Source organism: Pomacea canaliculata, linkage group LG7 (assembly GCF_003073045.1).
Source record: "Pomacea canaliculata isolate SZHN2017 linkage group LG7, ASM307304v1, whole genome shotgun sequence".
NCBI classification, from domain to species: Eukaryota; Metazoa; Mollusca; class Gastropoda; order Architaenioglossa; family Ampullariidae; genus Pomacea; species Pomacea canaliculata.
In genome coordinates, this window is record NC_037596.1 from 5,132,082 (window position 1) to 5,151,300 (window position 19,219).

Below are 19,219 nucleotides of genomic sequence, written 5' to 3' on the forward strand. Positions count from 1 at the left end.
AGCTTCGAGCTTTGACCTCTGGTAAGACGCTGATAGTGGGTGGGTGCCGGTGCTCGCGATTGTGTTGATTGGTGTGATCACTGCAAGGAACCAATACCACCAGATGGCGTGCTTGTAGGTCAGTTATTACTGATCACTGACATTCTTCCTGGAATCGTCTGCAGATCATCAGGAAAATACGTTAATTTTCTCAATTACACTGTGGCTTGCAAATCATTGGCTTCAAACTACCAGATATAAATCAAACATAATTTCGACAGCTCCTTATTTACTGAATTTATGCCTCATCAGCTCCAGGTTCACTTGTGATTGCTTGTCGTAATGAACAGCATGTCAAGGGGTCAAGTACATAATGAAATGTCAGATATAATTGCACGCTCTGTTGGAAAAACACGGAATATGTTTGTGTGCACATCAGTGCGCCTTTGGGAGGGACGCCATCCTTGTGAATCTTGTGTTCATTGTGCTCCTGTGCGAGAGACGGTCTGACACCCACACGAGTGGATTGGCGGATACAAGATCGATGACCAAAAAAAAAAAAAAAAAAAATCGTCGAAGATGATACACGCTTCCTATAGGGATGATCGAGTGATGCCATATTTTCACTAAAGAGGCAAACTTATTTATAATGCTGGTTTCTCCGTGTTTAAGGTATGTTGGGGACTGTTTAACACGTTTGTATATAGCGTCTGTTAGTTTGTTGTGTCTGCTTCATTCTATTTTTCATGCGTGCTAGTGTGCAGAGCACAAATAAAATACACAATCTCTTAAATCAGCTCTCTCTTAAGACCTTCCCCCAGTTGGATTTTCCCGATTGTACGAGTCCATCTACAAAAGCAAAGAAGAGGCTTCTCAGGCATTAGTCATTCAGGTCTGACGAGGGGGCGGGGTAGCTGTACCCGGCCTGCGGCTGCAAAGTGGATTTTTTCTTCTTTATCTTTGAAAGGTCTGAGGAAAGAACATCCAAGTATTACATACGCAGATGTTGAGTTTCCAGTCTGCAGCCTACTACATCCAGGCCTGAGGTAGACCGGGTGTGTGTTGGGGGGTCCTCACTCTCGGGATTTTTTTCTATGGAGCGGGGTACGTACTACAAGTTTACTCCGTTAAGTCCTTTTTTCTCATTTACTAACCACTCACGTGTAAACAATTCTTCAAGTAATGATGTACATCCTAGCTACTTGTCCTCATGTTTGCAGTCGATATAACATTACTGACTGAAACGTCGATACTGAAAATCAAATTGTAAGCATTATTATATCCTAAAATAATTTACGATTACAATAACAAGGACCCGGAGAGGTCCTCTGCCCCGGGGGCCTGTTGCCAGTAATATCTGAATATCAAGTTCTAGAATCTTTCTCTCGAGCGCTTGAATTTAAATCGGTCAACTGGTGTTGTGTGGAGTTCTCGGAGAGGTAGAAGCTGTTTGTCTGTGTGTGAAGAGGGTGTGGATATACTAATGTACTGATGTACACATACACCCACTAGACTATGGAAATAAACATACATAGTTTTTGTGTAGTTTATTCCTTGTTACTCCTCGAGGAGCATAGGGCGGCAACATAACACTATTTTCTATGTTCTGTCCGTAGGTATCTATCGGTTAGCCAGGCAGTGAGTACTCGCATACGGTGAGTGCTACACCCGTGAGTACTCACATGCAGGGCCGTGCTTAGGGGCAGGCAGACGAGGCATCTGCCTAGGGCCCCGCACATTTCATTAAATAACAACCGTGGCGATCGTGGTGTCAAGGGCCCCGCACATACCCTATGCCTCGGGCCCCGCGGGGGGTAAGAACGGGCCTGCTCACATGGGTCAGTTAAGTACACTCCTGAGGTATAAAATAAAAAAGATCGATCCCAAAACAAAAAAGCTTTGGAAGCTCCAAAACTTGGACACAAAATGTTCAAGGCATTTTGTTGACAAGCGTTTAGAAGCTGGATCAAAATTTAGGTTAACAGGTTTGCCCTTCGCGGCCCACCCTTTGTCAGACACACTTCCGACAATTTTTTCAACACTGTGAAATTGCTCGAAAAAGAAAGAAGGATGTATCTGACGGACGAGTTTCAGTAGCCAAGCGACTGCAACACAAACAGGTCAGTGTCAGTGTTACTGTGTTAACAAACTGCGCTTCTCATTCTCTTTAGACAATCTCACAATATTTATATATAAACTGCATATAGGTAACAATTGTCTAGGATCACGACCATAATAGTATGAATAGGAGAAGCAGAAACGGAAACAACTGCAGGATCACAAGGAGTGGTTGTGTGCCAAGCTCAAGGTGAGCAAAGGTAGTGTTTTTATGCCGAGGTCAGAAGTATTCTTTCTTTTGCAGCGACACAATGATATTTCTCTATATATCACATGGTGTGTGACACTGAAATGCTTTCATTCATTCATTCTTTGCTTCATTTTGAACACTCAAACTCCTTTCATTCACTCTTCCCGCAGGACGTGATAGTAAAGTTTATTTATTTAAGTTTCTCATCCCTTTGAGATAATTATTTACAGCAGTGCCTATAAAGTAGCTATGAGGGTTACAGTAGCAGTGAATGGAATAAAACACAGGATATGGGTATGTTAATGACCAGGTAAATAATTTCAATTTATTTCAATTTCAATTATTTACATAATTTACACATACACCTACTATATTTTAATCTAACTTACCTACTAAAACCTAGCACCTAAGTCCCTGGGGTGGGGAAAGAGGGGGATGAGTGACGTCAGGGACCAAGACACCTTGCGGCGAGGTGGTATTACTCTCGTACTCAGGGAGGTCACAACTAGAGTTTGACTGCTTTTTCAAGAAGGGACCAGTCTCCTTTCGATAACAGGTGCAAACACTGAGTTTTTGCCTGTTGTTTATTGTGGACACTTTGGGTGTACGTCACCCGCTGTTGTCGCCGTCTCGCGCTGCGCCTGTCGCGTGACTGAATTTGTGGCAAGGGGTGCGGGGTGGAGAGAACAAAGACTGTCAACACCTGCCTTAATTAAACTAGGGCACCCGCTACACTAACATTGAATGACAAGATACCATGTCAACATTTTAAAAATGCAGCGAGATTTTTCACTACTGGCGATAAAAATAAAATTTGTACAACGTGAAAGGTCTAGGGGGGATGCAATTTTTCTAATGACTGGGAACATTTCAGTGCAAGATAACATTTTCCAACATCTAGAAACTCTTTCTGTTTGAGACTCACGCCTACAAACTCACTATCCTGTTACACTATCATGGAGTGCATTTCTCACACTCTCTCTGTCACACTCTGGGACCACGTGAGGTGTGTCTGTGTACAAGCGTGACGTCACGAGATTGCCCTCTTTCTGCGCAGGGTGACCTGTAGGCGCGTTTTCCAGAACGGAAGAAGAAAGAGGGGTAGAGGGGAGTGGGGGTGGGTATTCACGGATTAGGATCTTACTCTGAGCAAACTACACCCTAGAACTTGTTTGTAGGCACACCGCTAGCACGGTATGCTGTGGATAAAATACTCAGAAGGGGGACGACAGATATTTGAAAGGACCCCTATCCGTTTATGAAAAACAATTGTAGCGATGATACCCGAGAGACAAAAATACTCCTACTGCACAGATGGCATACTTAAGTCAGTTTATAATCGAAGGATTTAAGAGATGTTCTATTCCGCATTCTCCATCTCTTATTGACACACAGGCAGGTATGGCCGACCGATGCAGCAGTGGTCGTGTTCGCCACTAAACTGGGATCGGCCATACTGCACACTGGTGGCATCGATTGTCGACACAAAAAGCATAGCTACAAATATGTCAAAAAAACATAGCTACAAATACGTCAAACAAAAAGTATAGCTACAAATACGTCAAACAAAAAGTAAAGCTACAAATACGTCAAACAAAAAGTATAGCTACAAATACGTCAAACAAAAAAAGCAGAGTATCATAATGATATTTGTTCCCCCAAAATGGCGGCGGCAGAGCGGGTGCTCTACATGGAGCTACTGAGCGGGCGGTAGTGGGCCTGGGACTGAGCACAGCTCACCACTCGGAACTCCGCCATTTCCTCGGCTCGCGTGCCAGCCACCACCAGTGGGTGCAGGTACTCCACCGAGTGTTCCTGTATCTCACGCTGGCTACCCGGGGTGGAGCAGGGGGTCTCAACGTACAGGTGGGACACAGGAATGGGGGGCAGACTCACTCCAGTCCTGAGGCTCACTGCACCAACATCATAAACCACAGACATTGAGCTGATTAGTTGAAAACCTACAATGTTTGCCTTTTAACACATACGCATAAGAAGTTTCTGTTATTATTATGGCTTTCCTTATTTCATATTATTTAATGATTTTAGTTTGTTGATATCATGGTGTCACATGGTGTCTACTAGCACTGACTGTGTTGTCTCGTGTTACCCAGTATGTGACTGAGAGGTCTGTGTAGCTAAACCCACCAGTATATCGTATTTTATCGTATTTTACAACTTGCTTGATGTGCTTGGTACAGACTGATAGCGGCTGTTGTAGCTTCAGATTCTCATTATCTAAATAGAATTACTTAAGACCTTAAGTCTTTCATGTGATTAAACCGTGATAATGACTTATAGTATATACCTACTCGTAATTGTGTGTATGATTATGGTCTGTATTATATGCATACACTTGCATACCTCTACATCGTCCAGGCGGCTTTGGAGCATCCTCAATTTCTTCATAAGTGTCTCTTGCCGGGTCGACGAGTGTTTTGGTTGCCAGTGGGGTGTCTCGGGTGTATGAGACCATCAGAGCCTTGTGGTGTCCGTGCCTGAGGCGTGTTCCATCAAACCCTCTTCTAGCTAGTACAGAGACAAAAATATATTTTAACAAACTGCGAAAGAGATGACTGCTTCAGAGAAATGGGACTGAGACTTTAGTAAATTGACAAGAATGTTTTGTATTGCAGTGTAAACCTACGATATTAGACAAACAGACGGTCATACAATTATTTATCACTAATCCACAATTATGTTACCACACATGCTAATGAGCATGCTTGCCACAAGGTCGGTCGAAACCGGAAAAATATAAAGAAGCATTTGACAGACCTTAGCGAAGTTTTTCCATGGTATTTATGTAAACAATTTTTAATATTTATCATTATTTTCCGGTTAGGAACTGTCTTTAGTAGGCGACAAGAACATTGCTAAATACAGACATCACTAAGCTACTGCATTTTAATATACTTGTGTTTTGTAAACAGTAAGGCACTGTGACAAAGCGCACTCTTTGACCCCGTGAAGTTGAATGTTCACCTCTCCTGCGGCATGCGATGGCCGTTATGACGACAGTTGCGATGACCACCAGACACACAGCAGTCGTCGTGCTGATGATTACGACCATTGACTTGTCGTTCTTGGACTCGGCGCCTTTCACGTGAGATGCTTTAGCGCCGCCACCTGAAAACATCCTTTGTTTAGTTTGAGCATCAACAGTTTGAAGAAATCCTACATCGTTTTACATCAAACAAACAAACAAACAAACAAACAAACAAACAAGCAAACAAACAAACAAGACGCCTTCCCCCAACCATTCAGACTGAAAGTATTTCATCCAATATATCTGTAGTATATAGACACTATCTAGAAAAACAACAACAACAACAACAACAACAACAACAACAACAACAACAACAACAACAACAATAGCAATTGTTTGCCAAGCGCATTCAGCCGTGTGGTAGCAAGTTGGATGCACCGTGCACGTAAGACAACAAACAAACCGACAGAAACAGAAGCGTTGGCATACCAATGATGCCGTAACAAACAGAAGCAAAGTTCATGAATACAGATGGAGAGCCGAGGAGAAAGTAAAGGAGTTCGCTTGATTATATCAAAGTATTTTTTAAAGAGGTGGGTTTTGAGACTGGAGTTGAAAGTTTTGAACCTAGACACAGTCCTAAGAGAAAAGGGCAGAAAGTGCACGGCGCCACACGGGTATCGAACCAGCGCACCTCCGCGTTCGGACATCAGCGCTCTAACCAATCAGCTTTCGGCTTCCCTGACTTTATAGACTGATTATACAAAAGTAGATAATTGAACGACGTGGATGAAAATCATAACTTCCAGTCTTGTCATCGCTTCATTTCAGTTTGCTGCTAGTCATCCGATACTTCACTTATGTGATAAGTCTGTTGACGATGATAGCGCGGTGGATAAGGAAGACGATCCAAGAAAATAACTCTGTGGAACACCGAATGAAAGAACATATGGATAAGATTAGCGACAACAAATAATTGAGTTGAAATAGTTAATTTGCAAACCAGAGTATAACTGTTCCAGATTTACAGATATCGTTGTAGCATGAAAGGGACTCATAAAGCATGTTGTTATCAGCCACAGGAAGGAGAGCTTTTCACGACCAACAAAGTCAACAACAATAAAGGGTGGCAGCACATTATTATTTCTTTGTAGTGAATGGTATATGACGACGGCAAGCTATGCAAAGAGCTGCTAGAGGATGATTTGTTTACAGTTAGGAGAGAAATCGACACTGAACGATTACTCTTGCGTTTATTTTGACCAACATTTGATAGTAGTCGTGGTGAGCCGAGTGAGAGCTTGTTGTAGCAATGTCGGATCAAAACACTCATTAATCTGACGGTTGGTGAAAGGAACAGGAACCAGTAAACAGTCTGGATTTTTTGAACTTCCCTTGAGTCACTGGGTGAACGCAGTAAGTTCTCGAGGACATTCATTGTTTAGTGTTTAGAATCAGATACGTTGAGGCTGGCAGTAGGGTCCCGTTAATTAATTATCAAGATCACGCCGGTTGAGAAGAAATATCGAGAGAAAGTATGGAAAGTAGCTGGTCAACAGGACAGAAGACATGTGCTTTACACTAAGACTGAAGGAATAGCAGAGCTGCCGTTGAAGAACAACCAAAATAAGTGAGGTAATTATAAATAACAATAATTAAATAGACTTATAAAGTGCACACTTTTAATGCAGTAGTTAATAGAGCACAGAGAACTCGTGAACATACCCACTCACCCACACAAAATATAGGAAAAAAAGAAGTAAGATTTAAGAAAAGTTTAAAAAGAAGAGTGGGTTTCTTCAAACTGTTCACCGAGAACAATGAACAGAAGTAGAGAACGGGATCGTCTCGTGTCCACGGAAATGTCTTAGAAATCAGTTGCCCTTCCTTTGGCGGATGCAGCTCGGCGACCAGCATCTTCCTGTGATTGTTTACCATTCACTACCATCCTCCTCCTCCTCCATCCATCCTCCATTCTCCTCCTCCTCCTCCTCCTCATCATATCATCATGGCTGTGAATGGGATGATTTCTTTATCTTTCCGCTCCATTCAACAATTTTTTAGTCCTTTCCATCTGAATGAATGTAATCACCATTGCAATGCCGAGGTAGAATATTCTCACCCTTTTTGAAACAGTTGGTTCACCCTTGGATAACCTGAGAATAAGTCTACCATCTACGCCCCGAGACTTGTCAAGTGTCGAGTCAGTGACGAGGGAAGATACGTCTCGCGCTTCGTCACAAGTAGGATACCTTTCCTGCGATTTCCCAGGTAGGAAATGTCAACAGCTTTTGACTAGTATGATATTTAGTATGATATTTTATGATATTCTGATGTCTCAGTGAATGCTCTGAAGGCTTCTTATAACCACTTAAATAATTATATCTGCTGTTATGATTTATTAGTCGACAGAACTGCGATGTTTTAATTTTTGAGAAACCTATGCAGCTGATTAAATGCTGTATAAATGAGAGGATTTAGTAGACTCTGTATTGTCAGAAATGCTAGGAATATTGCACTACAACAAATTTCACCTACATTTCAAACACTTTCTTTATTGTCTTTTTCACCTCGCCTGTTTACTACTTTAACCTGAAAGGGTAGAAAAATAAGAAAGACAATAAAGTGTAAACGATGAGACCCATGGTAGCTGTGGTCATTTGCAAGGTAACATTTCTTCAAACAGTTTGCTGCACTGATGAAGGACTAGCACAAATTTATGTAGTGTAAGGTCCCAAAGCCCCTAAAATCTTAGAAATACCCTATTCAGCGGGTCAGTGCACCCTGTGTTTATGTGCTACTGGGTGGGATATCTGGGGTAGCCCGGGGGATGTCCAGCTCTGGAGAGACTGTCAGAGTACAGCGCACCTTCACATGGACCAAAGGGGGATGGGGAGGAGAGAAACCGTTAATTGTGTGTCGGGAGGAGATACAGATTGTGGTGGTGCCAGCTGTGATGCGACTCCCTCCCGTTCACTTCCACATCCCCTTTAATTTTTAGTGTTGATTATAGGGGACCCTCTTAAAACTACTTTTTTTCAAATGCTTAACTCTGCCTCTTAGTTTGTTTTTTCATTAGGAGCCACTGCAACATTTAGAGCGGAAAAAATGAAGATAATAGGGTAAGAAAAAAAATTAGCATGCCATGGAGCTACACACAGCAAGGAAGATTCCTTACGACCTGATAAACTTCCCCAACCCTCGGTCCCTCTGTTCTTTGTCTACATGTGGCATCAGTTTTCAAGGCTGGCTTGCCATCAATTAGCCTCAGTTGTTGACTCGGTGTAAAACACCATCTCCACACCACAACCTTCCCGACAAGGATGTCAACAGCGGAGTAAGTGGTGACATAAGTGCATGGATCCGGTGAATTGGTTTCGGCCTTGTATGTCCTGTTACTAATTGATCATCTCGATTCTTTCAAAATGGAGAAGATGAGAGTCACTTTCTGGGTAACTTTATGACAGAATATTCCAAGAAGACACCGGAAACAACACACGGAAGAATTTAAAGTGAAAGTGGCTTAGAAAGAAATTTGCAGCACTTCAGTACCGCGAAAATCGCGATCACATGGAGGGTTAAAACGGCCGAAAATCCAGGAGGCTGGAGCTATGAATTAGAGATAAAACTACCCTGGAGGCTAATATTTACCTTCATCATTTTGCCCACGTCCCGGGGGTTCACTGGCAACTTCAAATTTGATTCTTTTCTCATTTTTAAATGGTCGAAGCTTTTCGCCCCATCTCCAGACGTACACAGTGTTGTCATCGCTGGTGACATTCTTGGAGAACAGCATGGGGCCGAGGTGAGAGAGACAGGAGCAGTCTGATGAGTGACGAGACACCGTGCATTTGTCATCAAGGGTAATGATACAGATGTCTGTGTGCCAACCATTGTCATCCCTGGAGACTTTGATGGTGTAGTTAGTCTTGTTAGAGCACTGCTTTGTGTCCAGGTAGAACATGAGGCTGACAGGGCTGCCTTCAAAAGCTACAATTTTTTCCTGCATTTGCATAAATTCAAGTTTCGAACCTGGAGACAGAAAAACAAACCAGTAAAATTAGAACATTGCAGTATTCAGACAGTTATGGACCCAGTTCTCCCTTTTGACTCATGTCTTTGATTTGGATGAACGAGCTGACATTAGTTGTCATCTCTTCAATCACAAATATATATATATTTACATATGCATATATATGTATGAACATATTTCATGCATTAAGGAAAACAATTAATTATGATACCTCAGCCTATTTACGCCGAATTTCGATGTCAATAGAGGAATTTAATGAGTGATGCTAAATCATGATATTCCGTGTAAGAAAAACTTATTTTAAATGAAACAAAGTAATTGACTCACTAAGCACGGCAGCATAACATGAATTATTTGAAGATAGTATTATTTTCACGCCATACTTACATGTCTGATTATCACAAATCAGATTGTGCATAAGAAAGAAGAGAGGCAGAGACAAGTGGACGAGCAAGTTCGACTTCATGTCCTCGGCAGGTCTGTACTGCCAGTTGTTGTGGCTCTATGACAAATAATAGTTTCTAGACTTCCTTATCAGCTTTCACATTGTTGACTTCCTTCTAAGGAATGACAGCTGTATTATTATTCTAAGACAGAAATCTGTTAGAAGTCTTCATGCACAATGCCTGTGTTCTTGGAATGCAAAAGTTGGAATGCATACTGAAGTACACAAAGTGTGCATTTCTTACCTACGTAGATATCTTGCTAGGTGTTGCTATAAAATGCACGTGTCAAAATGGAGAGAGAGGTGGAGGTGAGAACTCAGTAACCTTTATCTTCAGTCATTTTGTTTTGAATTACATTATGTATTTCCCGTTAGACACTTGAGAAACCTGAGTGCAGGATGTAATTGAAATTTTGTGGACACTTACATTTTGTGTTATTTGACTAAACAGTGTGGTTTCAATATCCCTTGTACTTGACGAGCATCCCAGGCCCTAGAAGAAATTTTATTGACTCACTAGACTACAATTTTAAAATGTTGCTTGACATATACAAATTAAAATGTTCTTGGTAAAATATATGTACCCCTTTTAGATGCACTATATTTAAGGTTTAAAGAACTTTTTTTTTCTTGTAAATTCCATATTAATAACTAAACTCGACATCACATTCTGCAATGTATGCATAGAGTTCATTCATTTATGACTCTCTTTCCCCTCCCCCTCTCTCTCTGTGTGTGAAAGAGATTATTATTTGATCCTTTATTGCTTCAGCATAGCTCCAGCAAGGGCGATCGTCTGTTACTATAATTACACATCTCAGAACAAACTACAATTATAAGAACAATTAAAGCTGACTTCTATAAACACATGCACAGAAAGCTCCATGCACAAATATTATTATCCATGCACATGTCAACACATAGCATCTAAGAAGATTAAACAATTAGCACCAATCTTCACAGTTCTCACATTACCCACTCAGCCACCACAAAAGTCTCCACCACACACATACACACAGTTCATGGCCACTGCCCAACAAAGCTAAGCAACCAAAACCATTAACACCAGACTGAGAGAGAGTGAAGGAAATTAATTGAAAGTTTGTGCTACAAAATTCTCTCTCCAAACAAGGATATGAAAATATTATCAAGATCGTTGTGCAACACATAATTAACACACTCTTTTCTGCAGATGTAAGCTAGTGCACAAGTTTAATCTTCTTAAAACTTATATATGTGCAGAAGGCACTACTCATAAACATGACCTACCACATGAATAAACACTAAAAAGGTAACATGCACTCACACGCACATCCACTCCACCTTCTACTTACACTCACAGGGTGGGTGGGAGAGATGTATAAAGAATGAAAGAGAAGATGGAGTGAGAGTATTTACTGCTTACAGGAAAAAAAAAATGCAAAGTAAATGACTGTAGAGAAACTTGTAAATAGGAACAGCTGGCTGCACTTAGAGGGATGTTTCAAATGTCAAACATATATTGCTCTGGTCTGATGGATGCTAGTGTGAAGATCAGGGTTATGAAAGCTCGTGAGGACATTAAGTGAGATAAAGGCCTGCGATGAATGTAACCATAGACTATAGAAACAACTAAACAGTTTTTAAAATTTGCTATGACAGCAATTCCATCCAGCAACCAGTGAAACACATCTTGTACTCATAAATGAACGGCTTCTCCATAGCTACTGTGAGCATTGCAGGAATTGTTACAGTACACTACACTGAGTGAATGCTACTTGTGTTCTGTACTGACTATGGGGCACTTGAGTCGGAAACAGAGCATCATGCCACACTGAGCAGTGTGCTGAACACACATAAAGTGAGGACAGAATCAAATGTAACCTGCAGGAAACATTGCTGGTTCTATATTTAAAAGTTTGTGACTCAGTATGTCCGATATACTATATATAGTACTTTATGCATGAATGTATTTTACTGAGTTTAATCCTCGACATTGAGCGTATGATTACATCGTTATACAGTTAGAAACACAGGGCCATATACTCATATAGGCGAGAATACATATCACTGTATGTATGATATTATATATTTATGATTATGTGGTATTGTGTTAATTCTATATGTCTATACTATGCACTATGTATGAATATACGACACTGCTCTTGTGTGAATGGAGTGTACCACATGTATCAATATATTTCGATTATGAAGATGCTCAACAACCGGTTGGTTTGGAAAGTATTGTTAGGAATTGAGTTATGTCTATCGTGGAGTGTAAACTGTTCTCCTACAAGTTTTCACAGACACGCAAAAATACACTTACTACGATTATTAGTAAAACTACTTTAGACAACCTAATCTTTTTTATTATTTGCTCAGGACTGCAGCCTTAGAGGATGAGAAACTTTTCTAATTATTTCCAGCTGTTGCTGCTGACAACAGTTGTATTGGAAGTTGTTTCAGAATCGCAGAGTACGTATATAAGACTATCTTAACATGATTTCATTTCGGAAGCTTGTTTTGTTTGGTTTCCCGTTTATGATCTATTATGACACTTCTATTTTATTTTGTATGATATGTTAATAATGTCAGACTGGAAAAATCTTCTTTTTTCTGCTACACGAGTAGACCTATACCAGCAGATCACAATGTTCAAGTTACCTGTCTGCTTTATTGTTTTCATTTATTACAGGTATATTGTAGTGTGACAAATTTAACACGATTTTCTGAAACTGGTATTTTAATGTGATGATAAAGTATCTGGTCTGAAAATCTTGATATACCTTCCAGCAGTTATTTGCAGAAAAAAGTATTGAATAAGATTGAAGTAGGGTGGCGGAAAAAACATTTTGATATAACAGGTCCGACCATTCACAGTCATCATTCTGAAGCTTTTGTATAGTGAACGTGGTCTGCTGTAATTTATTCTGTTTTCTATTTTACATTTTCAACTTTTTACTGAAGTACCCGAGAGCAAAACAACATGCGGGATTCGTTACTGGGAGGCACGTGACATGATGCTGACCTGCTACTTCCACGAGGACATTAGTGCTACTCCCAAAAGATTCGCTGTGTATCTCTACCCAGGAGCAAGTAAATATCACAAGATACTATAAATTATTAATGAAAGTTTTAGCACTGTCTGGCTGGCTGGCTGGCTGACTTGTTCGTTCGTTTGCTCACTCAACATTTTGGTGGTGGTCAAGGGTTAGTCAGTCAGTAAGATGTGTAGTAGGTCTAGAGGGTTGCTGAGGTGATGTCAGTGTGGGATGCAGTCTTTGTGAACGTCATTGGTTTTTTGTGTGCTTTTACTAGAAATGGTGATTGCATGCGATTGGTTTGACGAATTACATTGTGAAGTGGACCCTGCGTACAAGTACGACAAGGTGATCTACCGGGATCATATCAACATCCGGATACCCGACGCTGCAGAGAAGCATGTCGGGACTTACGCCTGTCAGGTGAATGGCGAGAAAAATCATGGAAACTGCAGTTTTACTGCATCACAAAGTAAGTTTCATTGATTCTTGCTTAGTTTTTGTTTTGTACAGATGAGGTGATCAAGATCTGTTTCACATGTTTTACCAACACATTAGCTGTACAAGTTTGTAAGATGGCGCTCGGCGCATCACGTGGTACGTAAGTGAAGAGGAGTGACTCACCTGTCGGACAAAAAAGCCTACACAGTATTGTCCCAAGCGTTGATTGCTCTGGATATTATCACTTTCGTGATGCGAAATTCAATACTTCATTATCACAACCACCAATAACACAGATAATTCACCATTTCTGCAGGTTAGAAAGTGCAGGCTCAGCAAAACAAAGTTTGTGAACAGGTGTGAAGGTTTGCTGTCCTCCACACGTCATAGAAAATGGCGAGAAATCAAATATTGCAAATTCATTGAATACGATTCTGTGTACAGTTCCACCTAATCTACCGGCACCCAGTTCCTACCTGGAGCCAACGACGAAGACAGTTCCTACTTTTGGTGTGTACCCGATATAATTACATCAGTATGCTTGTGCTTCTCTAGTTGAATGTTATACATATCTACACTGTTGTCCAATCTTCATCAAATTTGTCATAAACATTCTTTTGCTATCAGACTAAGTTTAGTTTGCGAATGTTGTTAGCAGCATAGGAAGGACCTGGGAGGGAGGAGAGTCGCGGGTGGTTGATACAATTGCATAACTACAAAGTGCCAGCCACTTCTCTCAGCTATCTCTTTCTTCATTCTGCTTCTCGAAGAATCACCAGACTAGGTAGCCCCACCAACAATACCTACTAATATTGCTTTTAAGTTAAGTAATAATGGTGTGAGCTTTTGTAGTTTAAACTTACCTCAGTGATAATTTTTCTCGTTTGATTCTTCTGGCTTTCTTGCGTAGTTTATTTATGTATGTAACTTTTAATGTATGGTAAACATTCTGTTGATGTGTACAGCTGTGCACGAGCACATGTTTACCTTCTTGATCTTTTAAAAAATCACACACACACACACGGAAAGACAGAAAAAGCTCGAAACTCAACAATGAAAGGGACATAACAAAGTTAAGGAAGGAAAGGAAAAATGAAAGGATAAGACAAAAGAAAAACAGTATTTGAATAAATTCATGCGTAGTCAACTATACAGGAAAAGGTTGCAGCTGTATACTTCACTTGAGATATAAAGTCTCTCGTGGTATCTTTATGTTAACAGCTTCAACCACAGCAGCCACCTCTGCTCTCCCTGATGATCAGCAAACACAAAGTACGAGTGAACAGAGCTCAGCCGAGCCATGGCGACCTGCAGCTGAACTTATTCATATTGTAACCGCCAGCAATACGGGTAATTTGGCTGATTAATATTGTAATCTGTATTCAGTTGTATCACAGGTGATAGTGGTAACAATGTAAATATAAGAATAGACTATTACTATCGTCTTGCCACAGACGAGCGTTAAAAGATCAGTGATACAGCAGAACTGTTTGTGATGTAACAGCTTCAAGAGACAATTACACTGACACCAAAGACAAAAAGTCAAACTGATTTATCCCTAGCAGAGTAATACTGCAACAATACAGAGGATAAAGAAGGATTTCACCCTGATACAAGAGGAGAGATCGTATTTTTGTTTGTAAACAGGTCAAGATACGGCGTGTACCCAAAAGGACAACATTGTGATTGCTGTGTCCGTACCCGTAGCTGCTTCAGCTCTCGTCATTATCCTCATAGTCATTTTATATCACCATTGCCGGTAATTATTGCTACACTATCATTTTTTTACAAAATACAATTTCTTTGCAAAAAGCAGTGCATGGATAAAGTATATATATAAGTCGTTGTATATCTGTAGTGGTAGGTTAGATGTAAATATATTTAATGATAAAGCAGACTGTGCTTTGGCTGTATGGCATCTCATGGGATGCAGTAGCTCTGGTAGGTGTGCCTGGCTCAAACAATGTATTTTCATTTCAAGAGCATGCTTCACTATTTCTCTGTGCTGGTGTCACTCATCAGTAAGTTTGAGTCAAATGGAGTGATCGAGAATTGAGAAAATCAGAGCTGGAAGAGTTTTTGTGTGTGTGTTTACATATATGAGGAATGTATGTGTGTATGTGTGTGTTCATTGGGTCTTTATACCCTGAATTCGAGCTACTCTTCTCGTTTTTTTCAGAAGACACCAGAAGCAATCAAGAAAGCGAGAGAATGAAGAGAACGACGACACAGACAGAGAACAGAGGCATGGACTGCTAACTCATGAGTTATACACGTTTGTAATTTTTACTACGCATTACAGTTCTACTGGAGAATAGCAAAACAATCACAATGCTTGTATATAAAAGATTAAAAATAAAAAGAAACAAATTTCTGTAAGCGATAATGTAACCCCTCCTCCCTTACTTAAGTAAAGACAGAAATTTGGAAAGGGAGAAAGGGAAGGAAGTGTACGACATTTCGAGCTCAGAACTTTTATAGCAATAGATCAGATAAAGTTCAGGGTCCTATGTGTCGAAGTTTTGTTTTCAGCAAAGAGTGGACATGTCCACGTACCCCACTGTCATCTACACCCGAGACTACCACCGACAGGTAAAATTCCGGCGGTCAACTGGTTTCTCTCGAGGACGGACAGGAGACCCCATGAGGAGCCATTGCTAGTTGAAGAGAGGGAAGGGTAGATGAAGGATGAAGACTTTTGTTGTGGTGGTGGTGACTTCACAACCTTCTCAGGTGATCTGAGAAAAAGTGTTTGGACAAAGGGAGACTCATACTAAAACAAAATTATTGTAAAATGTTACTCTGTACATGGAGCATTTAAGCCAAACATGAGACTGTAGTACTTTGCTGGTCCATCTTGGTGGTTAGAACTAGTATGCATGATGTATATTAAAATATTAAAATTTAAATTTAGTATTAGCATAAATGTAAAGATCTTTATGAGCGAAGTTTGATGGTCTATGACTATTGTGCAATAAAAGTAAACACTGATTTTTTTGTTAGATAGCTCGATTCACAAATCTTTTCTATACATTGCATAAGCCGAGGAGTGATCGAATGGGAAAGAGGCCAGCTCATGACAAACTATCACAGACATTTGATGATTACTTTATTGAATTTAAAAATGAATTTTACACAAATCTGGTCGTTCAGGGTGCACTAGATGACTAGAAAGAACTTTGCTTTCTAGTAATGTTGCTGCTGTAAAATGCGCATTTAAAAGTTAGGCCTCAACAGTTATCTTACAGGTACTTTTTTATCTATGGTACTTCTCTTCATTTATTACTTATAAAGCTTTCAGGTAATCAGCAGACTTAAAAATCTACGGTTTCACAGTTTTGTTTGACTCTTAGAAATGTTGCAACTCATCTCCCCTTCCTCCTCTGAGCCTGCTGTTTTGTGTGCTAGATGCTATGTATGGGAGATATGTGATGATGAACTTACTGTGACTTTCTGTATGAAAAGACACAATTATAGACTACCTGTTTTGATGAATTTTACCTAAAAGGCTCATTTAACACACACACACACATACACGCACGGGCGCGAGCGCTCAAATCAAATGCTTTGTCCAGATTAATTATTTGTTGGATAGCTAGAGATACTTATTCTAGAGGTCAGCAAGAGTGAAACTAGGGAGGTATGTAAACTCACCTGATAAAGCTGAAGGAGGGATGCCACAAGGAGGAGCAATCTCACCCACTGTGCTTGTCATCTGTATTGATGACAAGACAAGTTGTCAGACATAATCACAAGGGCAGGTTGTCTGACGACCTGGAGTTCTATACTGCACCCCAGACACTCCAGCAGCTAAAAGAATGAAATCAGCATCTCAGGCGATGAAGATCAATGGCTCATCACCATCCCCAAAGCCTAGAAAGAAGTCACGAGCTTCTCCCTTTGTCTCAGTAAAGATAAGTACGGCCTGAAGATTGACACTGGAACAAAGCCCCCAGAGCTCGATCACTCCAACTTGGAGTGAAAGTCAACAAAGAACTCAAGCCACACCTCAACGCCATGGAGGGAAAGCTATGAGGATGATGACCATCATGAAAAATCTGAGTGGAACACAATAAACCTTCAGCTGTATAATTTTGTAGCAGGTCTACATGGCAGTGTATGTCTACGACTGAAGTGTGTCATCATGTGCCACGGCAGCTAAGACCCACACACCTGGACAGAACAAATGGCCGAATCCTGTCATCCTCCTCATCACTGGAAGTCAGCGCGGACTTGTGGCTGGTGTCGGCCTGGCTGGCTGGATGGTTTCCTCTCAAAATGGACCGCAAGAGAAGTGTCCAGTGTCATCACTAAAATATTCTTTACCCACTTCAAATCTGAAACACTTTAACCCACTTCTTTATACAAGTTGTATTGCTTAGATTTTTATCCTACTTTATCTTTGTCCTCCTGTTCTACTTAAGATTAAATAATGAATTCTGTGCTTATTAATTTTCTATAGAAAACAGATTTGCTTTGGTTTGCTTGTAACTGTATACATTATAGCTAATAAATGGTTAACTGTTATAATGTATTATAATGTTGGCAAAACTTTTCACGCTTTTGTTGCATCTAACAAAAAGTCCTTAAAATATGCTTAAAATATCATCTCATAATTTTATAGTCTGCAAGCTAAGGTAGAAAGAAAAGAGTGGTGTGCTGAGCCTCGTGTAGAAAGGTCTACACAAAGTTGAAGTCTACCGTGTTGTAATGCTTCATTTGACTATATATATACAATATATACAGCCTACATTATTGTTTCAATAACACCCCTATAGCAATTCAAGCAGCTTCATTATGTATGATAAAGTTCTGTAATTTACGCATATCTCAAGTACAAAAATGCATTTTGGCAGGATATTGAAGGCGAATTATTGTAATATAAAGAAATTTTGTTTACTGGGAATGCAATAAAAGTGCGAGCATTACGAGAAGTGATGTTGGCTTATTTATACATTATGGTGTGTGTGTGTGTTGTTATGTCTTCAAACATTTATTTACATCCTTCCTTCCATTTATTATTTCTTCCTTTCTGTCATGCATTTTTCCTGTGTACCTTCATTTTCTTTTCTTTTGTGTTTCATACAGGGAGAAGATTTGTGAACAGATGTATCCTATTTAATTCCATGCCCTGCACCGGCAGTGGAAGGTTTGTGTGATGTATTCTGTTGTTTTCTATCATCCAGCACCGGTCGCTCAGAGTACATCAGTCTCTTCCACCTGACGATGCTGTAGCTTTACCTGTGTTCCCTTGACACAGGTTTTCTAGGTTAACAAAAATTTTGTTATAGACACTGTTTGTTGTTTGAAACCAACTACTTGTGAACTACACTTCCAAACATATCCTTCTAAAGTCTCAATGAGCTTCTCTCAGTTACCACTATGATCAACCACAACTGTTTCAGGCAAGCTTCCATCTGTCTTTTAGGAAAGCTGCTGTAAAACTGTCTGGAAAAGAAACTCTTGACCTAATTGTCATTAGTAATTATAAACCAGTGTCTAATATGCCTTTTCTATCAAAACTAGCTGATAAAGTTGTAATAAAACAACTCTGGATCACGTGACAACACATTCCCTCCATGGTTCAGTCAGCACATGGAGTTCTTCATCCTACTGAACTGCTTTTGAGTGGGTTCGAATGTCAACAAGGTCTTACAAGAGCCGTGAAAGAGAACCAAAGCCTGTGCTTTCTGCATGAACTCATAGAAAGAGGTGAATGACACGACCAAGTGGGTGGATACAGACTGTGAACAAAACAAGCTTCAGAACCAAACTTGAAGACCCTTGAACTTGATAGTCGTCGACTCATGTAAATCCCCGAAATGTAAAGCTGAACACAATGAGCTCGACAAGACCTTGTTTTTCTCATTTCTAGAGGCTACCACCTCAGAGGATGAGTCACTCACTTGATACAGCTTCTCTCCCTCACACATATTCTCAAAAACAAGTTGTTCCATCTTTTGAGCCGAGTTTTCAAAAAATATTCCTTTTTTCAGAAAACCAA

General features: G+C 40.2%; 2 protein-coding genes across 15 annotated transcripts; one reads left to right on the forward strand and one right to left on the reverse strand.

Annotated features, from left to right (window-relative positions):
- The first annotated feature begins 163 nt into the window (after positions 1–163).
- Positions 164–18,146, forward strand: LOC112568273. Of its 13 annotated transcripts, none has more exons than XM_025245497.1 (11): positions 164–651; positions 7,413–7,547; positions 9,719–9,786; positions 12,116–12,208; positions 12,701–12,829; positions 13,052–13,246; positions 13,660–13,725; positions 14,437–14,565; positions 14,863–14,974; positions 15,395–15,490; positions 15,748–18,146. In XM_025245497.1, the coding sequence occupies exons 4-11, from the start codon at positions 12,133–12,135 to the stop codon at positions 15,809–15,811; spliced, it is 867 nt and encodes a 288-aa protein (XP_025101282.1). In that variant the 5' UTR covers positions 164–651; positions 7,413–7,547; positions 9,719–9,786; positions 12,116–12,132; the 3' UTR covers positions 15,812–18,146. The 13 variants fall into 13 exon arrangements, with proteins under 13 accessions (XP_025101282.1, XP_025101281.1, XP_025101279.1 ...); XM_025245496.1 differs by lacking the exon at positions 164–651 and adding an exon at positions 878–1,083; XM_025245494.1 differs by lacking the exon at positions 164–651 and adding an exon at positions 1,980–2,099.
- Positions 2,099–10,285, reverse strand: LOC112568269. Of its 2 annotated transcripts, none has more exons than XM_025245487.1 (6): positions 10,182–10,285; positions 9,697–9,811; positions 8,928–9,308; positions 5,273–5,416; positions 4,652–4,816; positions 2,099–4,200 (listed from the first exon to the last, which is right to left on the reverse strand). In XM_025245487.1, the coding sequence occupies exons 2-6, from the start codon at positions 9,773–9,775 to the stop codon at positions 3,974–3,976; spliced, it is 996 nt and encodes a 331-aa protein (XP_025101272.1). In that variant the 5' UTR covers positions 9,776–9,811; positions 10,182–10,285; the 3' UTR covers positions 2,099–3,973. The 2 variants fall into 2 exon arrangements, with proteins under 2 accessions (XP_025101272.1, XP_025101273.1); XM_025245488.1 differs by having other exon boundaries at positions 9,697–9,806; positions 10,182–10,256.
- Positions 18,147–19,219: the final 1,073 nt, after the last annotated feature.

Coding starts and splice junctions, on each gene's coding strand:
- LOC112568269 (XM_025245487.1), bottom strand. CDS start 9,775: ATGAAGTCGAACTTGCTCGTCCACTTGTCTCTGCCTCTCTTCTTTCTT. Junction 9,309..9,696: donor GATTTGTGATAATCAGACAT/GTAAGTATGGCG, acceptor TTCTGTCTCCAG/GTTCGAAACTTGAATTTATG. Junction 4,817..5,272: donor CATCGCATGCCGCAGGAGAG/GTGAACATTCAA, acceptor TCTCTGTACTAG/CTAGAAGAGGGTTTGATGGA.
- LOC112568273 (XM_025245497.1), top strand. CDS start 12,133: ATGAGAAACTTTTCTAATTATTTCCAGCTGTTGCTGCTGACAACAGTT. Junction 13,247..13,659: donor CAGTTTTACTGCATCACAAA/GTAAGTTTCATT, acceptor TTCTGTGTACAG/TTCCACCTAATCTACCGGCA. Junction 15,491..15,747: donor CTAACTCATGAGTTATACAC/GTTTGTAATTTT, acceptor TTTTGTTTTCAG/CAAAGAGTGGACATGTCCAC.